At 40.6% G+C, this 12,005-nt stretch overlaps 1 protein-coding gene across 4 annotated transcripts in view; it reads right to left on the reverse strand.

Moving 5' to 3' along the window:
- Positions 1 to 452: 452 nt before the first annotated feature.
- Positions 453 to 12,005, reverse strand: part of CD4 (CD4 molecule) — a 75,002-nt gene continuing 63,449 nt past the window's right edge. For all 4 annotated transcript variants that reach the window (XM_073595383.1, XM_073595385.1, XM_073595382.1 and 1 more), the window contains 5 exons: positions 10,805 to 10,897; positions 10,352 to 10,519; positions 7,605 to 7,736; positions 3,804 to 4,037; positions 453 to 661 (listed from right to left, as the gene is read on the reverse strand). In XM_073595383.1, coding sequence (XP_073451484.1) covers positions 453 to 661; positions 3,804 to 4,037; positions 7,605 to 7,736; positions 10,352 to 10,519; positions 10,805 to 10,853 — 792 coding nt within the window. In that variant the 5' untranslated portion in view covers positions 10,854 to 10,897. The remainder of the gene's footprint in view (positions 662 to 3,803; positions 4,038 to 7,604; positions 7,737 to 10,351; positions 10,520 to 10,804; positions 10,898 to 12,005) is intronic.

Raw genomic sequence — 12,005 nt, forward strand, 5'->3', positions numbered from 1 at the left:
TCTGACCTGACTATCATATAACGATGGACACAATGGGGAGGACTGACTAAAGGAGTAGTTGGGCTCTTTGACTTGATATTTTTATATCAGCTTTACAAATAAGGTGAAGTTCTGCTGACTATTTTTTTTTAATCCTTAACCTTAAATCCTCCATCTGGCTCCTCTCCTGGACTGAGATGGGTTCCTCAGATTTACTGCACACTGTGAGCTTTTCACCATGTGCATTAGAAGCCCCCCTCATTTCCTGGCTGGAGGGCATCCACCATCATCTAGCCCTTTCCCCCGCCCTGGCGGGCCCATATACCGGACTCATCTTACCTGTCATGTTGGACACACAGACCTCCCTGGTCAGACGTATCTGTCGGCTCTCCAGCTGTAGGACGATGTCCATTTTGTAGGTACCACTTTTAGGGTGGTGAGGGTGTAGCTCAGGTCTTTATATTTGTCTTCTGCTAGTTTGGTGTCACAATCCGGCCCCAGCACCCGGCTCCGCCTCTGTCCGGCATCTCTCTGATCCTCTGGGAGGAAAAGCTGATGTTGGCTCCTAGGACTCTCACTTCCTTCTCTAAGGGGGTCTTCCGCACATTAAAATTGAAGATCCAAGGGAGGAGGACCGGGCGTTTTCCAGAAATGTACACGGTGGACGGGGAGTGGTAGAAACCTGGGGGGGGGGGAGGGGAACGTTTATAGAAATCTAATACTGGCCATACACAGGCAGAGATCACAGTGATAAAAATCCTCCCTGAATTTATCACAAATAGAAATATCTACACAGATAAAACACATCTATGTGTTCTGTCCATCCATCCCTGAGATTTACACAACACAGCCCCGTCTGCTACAGTTCATTAACACTTACAGGCCTTGTCCCTCCCCCCCCAGCCTATGATTGGACAGTAAAAGAGAAGCAGCAGACTAATGAAAGAATCTCTTTATCACCCAGGCCTTCAATAATAGCAGGTTGAGGGATCATCATCAGCATTCAGACTTTACAAAGATGCAACAAGAAATGTAAGGGTGCAATTAGGATGGCTAAGATAGACATGAAAGACACATAGCGGAGGAGAGCAAAAAAAATCCCAAGAAATTCTTTAAGTATGTAAACAGTAAAAAAGGAGGACAGACCATATTGGCCCCATAAAGAATGATGAAGGACATCTGGTTACAAAGGATGGGGAGATGGCAAAAGTATTGAATTTATTCTTCTCCTCAGTCTTCACGAGGGAATCGGGGGGCTTCAGTAACCAAAACTGCAGTGTTTATCCTCATGACACAACACAGGAAGCACCTCCATGGTTATCAGAGGACAGAATTAAAATTGACTTGAGAAACTTAACATTAATAAATCACCGGGACCAGATGGCTTGCATCCGAGGGTACTTAGGAACTCAGTCAGTGATTGCAGACCGTTGTTCCTAATTTTTACAGACAGTCTATTGACTGGAATGGTACCAGCTGATTGGAGAAAAGCCAATGTAGCACCAATATTTAAAAAGGGCCAAAAAAACATCCCTGGGAATTACAGACCAGTTAGCCTAACATCAATAGTATGTAAACTCTTGGAGGGGATGATAAGGGACTATATACAAGATTTTAGTAATAAGAATGATATCATTAGCAGTAATCAGCATGGATTCATGAAGAATCGTTCTTGCCAAACCAATCTATTAACCTTCTATGAGGAGGTGAGTTGCCATCTAGATAAAGGAAGGCCCGTAGACCCCACAATATATAAATACCGGACTGGTGACCCCACAATATATAAATACCGGACTGGTGACCCCACAATATATAAATACCGGACTGGTGACCCCACAATATATAAATACCGGACTGGTGACCCCACAATATATAAATACCGACTGGTGACCCCACAATAGGGAGAAACTTTTTCGCAGAAGAGAGTTTAATAAGACTTTGTGGCCACTCATTAAAATTAGAAGAAAAGAGGTTTAACCTTAACTACGTAGAGGGTTCTTTACTGTAAGAGCGGCAAGGATGTGGAATCCCCTTCCACAGGCGGTGGTCTCAGTGGGGGACATCGATAGTATCAAGAAACTATTAGATAATCACCTGAATGACCGCAATATACAGGGATATATAATGTAATACTGACACATAATCACACACATAGGTTGGACTTGATGGACTTGTGTCTTTTTTCAGCCTCCCTACTATGTAACTATGTAACCCTGCTCTCTCCTCCTATCAGCATGCTCTTTGTCAGCTTATGAGCATGCACAAGGACTGCACAAATATCATGTGACATAAAAAACTGCAATGGCCACCGTTTTATTCTTTAGGGCCTCTGCTTTAAGAAAATATATCATGTTTGAGGGTTCTAAGTAACTTCCTAGCTAGAAAAACTTCTTATTATAACATGTGTAAAATATGAAAAAATTGGCTTGGACAGGAAGTGGTTAAAGGGCGGGGGTTGGGGGGTGTCATACTAAACCAATAGACTCCATAGGCCTGTAACTGAGTGAGAACATGGGGATCTGGTTTACAAAACTAGCTGGAATTGGGCTGTGATTATTTTTATGATAAATATGTATCTATATTATATCTTATATAGTTTAACAATATTATTATTATTATTATTATTATTATTATTATTACTTGATTATATGATATCTTATATGGAACGCCCGCTCTGTCTGTAACAAACTCACCGCCCTCCATGACCTCTTTATCACAAATTCCTTTCTCCTCTTTGCCATCACCGAATCCTGGCTTCATGAATCCGATTTTTTGCTTTAAAATTACTTATATCCCCAAACATGATTTTTGTTTTGTTTTTATAGCAGAGACCATAGAGAATAAAATGGCGAACGTTGCAATTTTGTATTTTCAAATGCAATAATAATAAAAAAAAACACTTTAATGAAATAAAAATAAAATAAAAAACACACAATATATATATCCCACTTTTTTTTGTAAAATATGATGATGATGTTACAACAAGTAAATAGATACCCAACATGTCAGGCTTTAAAATTGCGCATGCTCGTGGAATGGCGACAAACTACAGTACTTAAAAATCCCCATAGGCGACGCTTTAAAAGCTTTTACAGGTTATCAATTTAGAGTTACAGAGGAGATCTAGTGCTAGAATTATTGCTCTCGCTCTAACGATCCCGGCGATACCTCACATGTGTGTTGCGAAAACTGTTTACATGTGCGTGAGTGACTTATGTACGCGTCTGCTTCCGCGTGCAAGCTGGTAGGGATGAGGGGACCTTCATTTTTATTTATTTTTTTATTTATTTATTTAGTCCTTTTATCAGGAATTTAAACATCCCTTGTAATAAAAATAAGGATGACAGGTCCTCTTTATGGAGACATCTTGGGCCAAAAAGACCCCAAATCTCTCCTTTATCTTTAAAAGCAAAAGATTAAAAGAAAAAAAAAAAAGATCTTTTGCTTTAAAAAAAAAGAAATAAAGTTTACTTCCGCCCTAGACCAGATGTTGCTCCGGTCCTCCAAGGCCATAGAGGGGATCAGAGATGGTCTCTGTTCACCTCTGTGACCAGCCGGCTGCACCGTCCGATTGTTTATCTGGCGTGGTCGGTAAAAACGGTAAGCCCGAGGAACACCGGTTAATTCGCCGCTGGGACTGCTTTCATGAGAAAACCAGAAAGAAATACGGGGATTATGGCTGACATTGTATCTTCATCCACATCTCCGGTAAACCACTTGCAAACCGCAACATATATAGACGGAATGTATTCCGCTCGGGAAGTGGATAATATATTAATATTGTTAACAGTAAAGGAAATGAGTTTATAATCGGGATACATTACCACTGACTTCTATTCTTAAATCAAAGTCTTTTTTCAGTCCATTGCCCATATCTACTTGGACCTTGTAAGCCCCGCGGTCCTCTATCTGCACGTTGTCCTTCTTCAGGTTCGGTCCATCTGCGATCTTCTCTCTAGATTTCCACCAGGACACTTTGGGAGACGTTCCAGGAGGGTATTTAAGGGTCAGAATTAGATTTTCCGATGCCAGGAGGGTCATGGAAGGAACGGCCTCCACTGCAAAAAAAAATCAGAGAATTATTCTAAAGAAAAAAACAATTTCTGAGATTAGGAACAAACACATGGAGGAGCATGTTCAAGAGGCAGGCTGTGCATGGGAGGAGCATGTTCAAGAGGCAGGCTGTGCATGGGAGGAGCATGTTCAAGAGGCAGGCTGTGATTGGGAGGGGGCATGTTCAAGAGGCGGGCTGTGATTGGAAGGGCCTGTTCCAGAGGCAGACTGTGATTGGAAGGGGTGTGTTCAAGAGGCAGGCTGTGATTGGAAGGGCCTGTTCCAGAGGCAGACTGTGATTGGGAGGGGTGTGTTCAAGAGGCAGGCTGTGATTGGGAAGGGGCGTGTTCAAGAGGCGGGCTGTGATTTGGAGGGGGCGTGTTCAAGAGGCAGACTGTGATTGGGAGGGGGCATGTTCAAGAGGCAGGCTGTGATTAGGAGGGGCATGTTCAAGAGGCAGGCTGTGATTGGGAGGGGGCGTGTTCAAGAGGCGGGCTGTGATTGGGAAGGGCGTGTTCAAGAGGCAGACTGTGATTGGGAGGGGGCGTGTTCAAGATGCAGGCTGTGATTGGGAGGGGGCGTGTCAAGAGGCAGGCTGTGATTGGAGGAGTGTGTTCAAGAGGCAGGCTGTGATTGGGAGGGGCGTGTTCAAGAGGCAGGCTGTGATTAGGAGGGAGTGTGTTCAAGAGGCAGGCTGTGATTGGGAGGGGGCGTGTTCAAGAGGCAGCTGTAAATGGGAGGGGCAGGTTCAAGAGGCAGGCTGTGACTGGGAGGGGGCTTGTTCAAGAGGCAGGCTGTGATTGGGAGGGAGCGTGTTCAAGAGGCAGGCTGTGATTGGGAGGGGGCGTGTTCAAGAGGCAGGCTGTAAATGGGAGGGGCAGGTTCAATAGGCAGGCTGTGACTGGGAGGGGGCATGTTCAAGAGGCAGGCTGTGATTGGAGGGAGCATGTTCAAGAGGCAGGCTGTGATTGGGAGGGAGCGTGTTCAAGAGGCAGGCTGTGATTGGGAGGGGGCGTGTTCAAGAGGTAGGCTGTGATTGGGAGGGGCGTGTTCAAGAGGCAGGCTGTAAATGGGAGGGGCGGGTTCAAGAGGCAGCTGTGATTGGGAGGGGGCGTGTTCAAGAGGCAGGCTGTGATTGGGAAGGGGCGTGTTCAAGAGGCAGGCTGTGATTGGGAGGGGGCGTGTTCAAGAGGCAGGCTGTGATTGGGAGGGAGCATGTTCAGAGGGAGGCTGTGATTGGGAGGGGCGTGTTCAAGAGGCAGGCTGTAAATGTGAGGGGCAGGTTCAAGAGGCAGGCTGTGATTGGGTGGGGGCGTGTTCAAGAGGCAGGCTGTGATTGGGAGGGGCGTGTTCAAGAGGCAGGCTGTAAATGGGAGGGGCAGGTTCAAGAGGCAGGCTGTGATTGGCAGGGGGCATGTTTAAAAAACCACTTCCGGACCGCCCACTGTATATACTTTGATGTTAAATACCGGGGTTATGGCCGTGGATAGCTACTATAACCCCGGTATCTTTTTAAACAGCGGACTGACCGCTTTCACATAAAAGTGGTCTCAGCAGCGGATTTGCTGCAAGATTATTTTTATGGGCAGTGGGAGAGAGCTCCTCCCACCGCGTTCCGGTGGTCTCCGCCGTTGGTAGCAGCGGAGACAATCCGATCCTGTGGCCTGATGGGCCAGGAGGTCGAGTGAGGGAATAATGGCCCACCCACTTGACTCTATGCTCTTGGAGGACCAGAGCGACTTCAAACGTCACTTCCGCCCAATGGCCTTTAAGGGACTTTTTTTTTTAGGTCTTTTTGACCCCAGATGTCACATTAAAGAGGACCTGTCAAAGGATGTTTACATTCCTTGTAATAGGTATTATCCAAAATGATCCAAAATTTATTTTTGAAAGAGACAGTCTAAAAATAAAAAATAAAAAGTAAAAAAAAAAAAAAAATTGAAGCACCCCTGCGAGCTCACACGCAGAAGTGAACGCATACTTAAGTTGCGCCCACATATGAAAATGGTGTTCAAACCACAGATGTGAGGTATCGCCGCGATCGTTAGAGGGAGAGCAATAATTCTAGCCCTAGACCTCCTCTGTATCTTTAAACTGGTAACCTGTAGAAATTTTTAAACATCGCCTATGGAGATTTTTAAGTGCCAAAGTTTGTCGCCATTCCACGAGTGGGCGAAACTTTAAAGCGTGACTTGTTGGGTATCTATGTACTCTGAGTAACATTATCTTTCACAATATAGAGAAGAATTGGTCTAACTTTACTGTTTTCTTATTTTTTAATTAAAAAAAGTGTATTTTTTCAAAAAATGTTTGCGTTTGTAAGAAATATTTAGGGTATTTAGGGTAAGTTGGGCTTTAACAACATTGGTAATCAGTAGGGACGCACCCATACCTTTTTTTTTTTACAAGTAACGATACATTTTTTTTTTTTTCTTAGTACTCGCCGATTATAATTACTGATACCTTCCGCAACTGTTTTGTTTATATTTCAGCTTTCAGCAAAAGTACAAAGCAATTAAATGTTATTTACAAATGAAATAAATGTATTTTTTTTATTTTGTGCTTTTTGCAATATGAAATGTGGAAATATATGTTAAAGGTGTAAAAATATTACCGAACAAAGCAAACAAACAAAAAAGTTTTAATTATTATTAGTTTAGTAAAATAGAATTGAACACAAGAAAAAACAGCAGGAAAATAATAATTAAATGGAGGAGCATAAGGAGTTAATTAAGGCCGATTATAGTAAATTAAGGGTTAGGGGTTTTTACTTGACAGGTTGCTTTAAAGTTTAAACTGACTTCATCTACAGATGGAAGTTTATCCCTTTTTGATCTTTTGATCTGTAGATGAATAAACAGAAAGATACAAAATGAAACAATGTTTCTTTTTATCTTTCTGTTCCAGGCTGAGTAATGTTGTTGATAAACATTTCCCGGCTGCTCTTTTTTCTTGACGGCTCCAATTGCCAAGAATTTGTTTACACTTCAGCTGTCAACAGAGGAACCCCGCTGACAGCTGAATGAGTCACTGGTGGGTAAAGGACGCAGCCGCCCCGCTCCTTAACAACCAATAATTGCCAGATGTTTAAAGTACAGATACCGTGGAAATGCTTAGTACCGGCACCGATATCGGTGCAGCCCCAGTAATCAGGATAATGATGAGACGTGGAGTAACTATAACTTGCGTTCTACTAAACGGGTGCAAAGTGGGAGGCAAAACAGGTTCAGGGTGGCAAAAACAAGGATAAGTATACAAAACAGATGATGAAAGCTGCACAGAGATGGACTCTTTTACAGCGATGTATCTCTTTGGCTCAATCCGGGGTAACATGTGGCTGCATCGAATAGTCTCTATAAGGGCTCGTTCACACTAGCGGTGCTCTCTGAAGAGTGATCTGGATTCAGGTCGCTCTTCAGAGAGCATTTGACAGGCAGTGAGAAGAGGTTATATTATTGGTTTTCCAAGGGGACAATCTTAGTTTCTATCTACTGTACATATATATATATACCCAATGAGGTTTACATGACATACACATGAAGCCCACCATCACACACTCATCCAGGCCATACCTTGGAGGACTAGAAGTTGGACTGTTTGTGACTCTGCGTTCCTCTGACAAGTGTATTTGCCGGAATCAGAGAAGAATAATTTAGATATCGTCAAGTTATTTGTATTCTCTGAAACACTGAAACGCTGTTGTTCTGTACAAAAAAAAAAAAATGCACAAAATTAAATAATCATTTGCAATGTTCTCTGCTCCGTCTAGTGGCCAAAATGTGGTATAGCTTTCTGAAATACCTCAATGAGAATGTCTACCACATTTTGGCCACTAGGTGGAGCTCATGATAAAAGGAGTTCATCTATTGTAAAAATTACAGACATTTTGGCCAATTTGCAGGAATGCTTCTGATATTTGGCCAATTAATGTTTTATAAATTGACCCCTTACTGACCTGCCAGGGGGTCTCCAAACTATGGTGCTCCAGTTATTTATGAACTACAATTCCCATCATGCCTAGTCATGTCTGTGAATGTCAGAGTTTTACAATGCCTCATGGGACGTGTGGGTGACAACACTATAGGGGAGCTCTGTTGTCACCCTAGGCTGCTCTCCTAGTTTGGACTACAAACCGCAAACTCCCCCATCCATTCATATATGCAGCCATTTGTATGTTGTCTTTTCTGCTGGCAGCTATTTTTACTAATAGAAATGATAGGACATCATATATAATAATAGAGATGGAAATGATAGGACATCATATATAATAATAGAGATGGAAATGATAGGACATCATATATAATAGAGAGGGAAATGATAGGACATCATATATAATAATAGAGAGGGAAATTATAGGACATCATATATAATAATAGAGAGGGAAATTATAGGACATCATATATAATAATAGAGAGGGAAATGATAGGACAAAATATATAATAATATAAAGGGAAATGATAGGACATCATATATAATAATAGAAGGGGAAATGATAGGACATCATATATAATAATAGAGAGGGAAATGATAGGACATCATATATAATAATAGAAGGGGAAATGATAGGACATCATATATAATAATAGAGATGGAAATGATAGGACATCATATATAATAATAGAGAGGGAAATTATAGGACATCATATATAATAATAGAGGGGGAAATGATAGGACATCATATATAATAATAGAGAGGGAAATGATAGGACATTATATATAATAATAGAGGGGGAAATGATAGGACATCATATATATGATAATAGAAGGGGAAATGATAGGACATCGTATATAATAATAGAGAGGGAAATGATAGGACATCATATATAATAATAGAGATGGAAATTATAGGACATCATATATAATAATAGAGAGGGGAAATGATAGGACATCATATATAATAATAGAGGGGGAAATGATAGGACATCATATATAATAATAGAAAGGGAAATGATAGGACATCATATATAATAATAGAGAGGGAAATGATAGGACATCATATATATGATAATAGAAGGGGAAATGATAGGACATCATATATAATAATAGAGAGGGAAATGATAGGACATCATATATAATAATAGAGATGGAAATGATAGGACATCATATATAATAATAGAAGGGGAAATGATAGGACATCATATATAATAATAGAGAGGGAAATGATAGGACATCATATATAATAATAGAGAGGGAAATGATAGGACGTCATATATAATAATAGAGAGGGAAATGATAGGACATCATATATATGATAATAGAAGGGGAAATGATAGGACATCATATATAATAATAGAAGGGGAAATGATAGGACATCATATATAATAATAGAGAGGGAAATGATAGGACATCATATATAATAATAGAGATGGAAATGATAGGACATCATATATAATAATAGAAGGGGAAATGATAGGACATCATATATAATAATAGAGAGGGAAATGATAGGACATCATATATAATAATAGAGAGGGAAATGATAGGACGTCATATATAATAATAGAGAGGGAAATGATAGGACATCATATATATGATAATAGAAGGGGAAATGATAGGACATCATATATAATAATAGAGAGGGAAATGATAGGACATCATATATAATAATAGAAGGGGAAATGATAGGACGTCATATATAATAATAGAGAGGGAAATGATAGGACATCATATATAATAATAGAGAGGGAAATGATAGGACATCATATATATGATAATAGAAGGGGAAATGATAGGACATCATATATAATAATAGAAGGGGAAATGATAGGACGTCATATATAATAATAGAGAGGGAAATGATAGGACATCATATATAATAATAGAGAGGGAAATGATAGGACATCATATATATGATAATAGAAGGGGAAATGATAGGACATCATATATATGATAATAGAAGGGGAAATGATAGGACATCATATATAATAATAGAAAGGGAAATGATAGGACATCATATATAATAATAGAGGGGGAAATGATAGGACATCATATATAATAATAGAGAGGGAAATGATAGGACATCATATATAATAATAGAAGGGGAAATGATAGGACATCATATATAATAATAGAGAGGGAAATGATAGGACATCATATATAATAATAGAAGGGGAAATGATAGGACATCATATATAATAATAGAGAGGGAAATGATAGGACATCATATATAATAATAGAAGGGGAAATGATAGGACATCATATATAATAATAGAGAGGGAAATGATAGGACATCATATATAATAATAGAGAGGGAAATGATAGGACATCATATATAATAATAGAAGGGGAAATGATAGGACATCATATATAATACTCTCACCTGCTTTATCCTTCATTGCAATGCCAAAGGATTTACTTTTTCCGGTTTTCAAAAGACGTTCGCCGTCTTTCTTCCACTCGATGTCCCCAGGAGGACTCACCCCGCATGGCAATGTGGCCGGTTCACCGGCCTGATATATGAAACTTTCACCAGACACCAGATAAAGGTCTGAAATTTAAAAACAGAATTTGATATCAAACGAGAGGAAAAAAAAGTTAATACATATCTGAAACAAAGAACAAATGAAGTCTTGTAAAGTGGTAGAATTATAGTCCTATCTCTGGGACTTTTAATGCATGATGATATGGGAATTAATCTATTAGAAAACATACGCAGATATTTTGTCCAGCTTGCCGTAAAACCACTGTGCACCACATGCTTTTACCACCCCCCGCCTCCCGTGTGAAGGAGCCCCTGTGTTGTCACCGATGGTTTGCCTGGTGTCACACTCACATGTCTGCAGATACAGAAGACAAACGCTGACTCCATGCAGCTTCTTCATGTCTCCGAATGTTGATAGAGAATCTCTTCTATTTATTGGAGTTTCTGATTATAGAAAGAAGAAAAACATTTATTAGAGAATAACAAAATGTAACATTTTCCTGTGATGAAGATTTGTATCCAACCCGGGAAATAAGATAATGAGACAACCTTGGACCAAACCATCTCCAGTGCGGGGGATTCCATTCACAAATATTACAATCTATATCATTCTGTTATTAGAAACTTCACATACAAATCTCACAAATATTCAGAATTTTCTTATCCGACCCTAAAATATGAAAATATACCATAGTGATCAATCAATAATATTGGTAAATCATTTAGATTGTGCCTCAAAAATCCGATCATCATATCAGTTACAGATTCCTGTGTGTCACCAATCATACGCGTGAGAATCGCTGTCCTGTATCCGCCATTGGCCGAAAAATCACTTGTGAGGCCAATCAATCATTGAACCAAGTCTGATCAATACGATAGACAGACAGACAGACAGACAGGGGTGTCCGGTACGATACATGGGGGGACATATGGGGTATCCGGTACAATATGTGGGGGGACATATGGGGTGTCTAGTACAATATTTGGGGGACATATGGCGTGTCTAGTACAATATTTGGGGGAATATATGGGGCACCCGGTACAATATTTGGGGGACATATGGGGTGTCTGGTACAATATGTGGGGGGACATATGGGGTGTCTAGCACAATACATGGGGGACATATGGGGTGTCCAGTACAATATGTGGGGGGACATATGGGGTGTCTAGTACAATATTTGGGGGGACATATGGGGTGTCCGGTACAATATTTGGGGGACATATGGGGTGTCTGGTACAATATTTGGGGGACATATGGGGTGTCTAGTACAATATTTGGGGGACATATGGGGTGTCCGGTACAATATTTGGGGGACATATGGAGTGTCCAGTACAATATGTGGGGGACATATGGGGTGTCCAGTACATTATGGGGGGGACATATGGGGTGTCTGGTATATGGTATAATATGTGGGGGGGACATATGGGGTGTCTAGTACAATATTTGGGGGGACATATGGGGTGTCCAGTACAATATTTGGGGGACATATGGCGTGTCTGGTACAATATTTGGGGGAAATATGGGGTGTCTAGTACAATATTTGGGGGGACA

The sequence above is a fragment of the Aquarana catesbeiana genome, linkage group LG08 (genome assembly GCF_042186555.1).
Source record: "Aquarana catesbeiana isolate 2022-GZ linkage group LG08, ASM4218655v1, whole genome shotgun sequence".
NCBI classification, from domain to species: domain Eukaryota; kingdom Metazoa; phylum Chordata; class Amphibia; order Anura; family Ranidae; genus Aquarana; species Aquarana catesbeiana.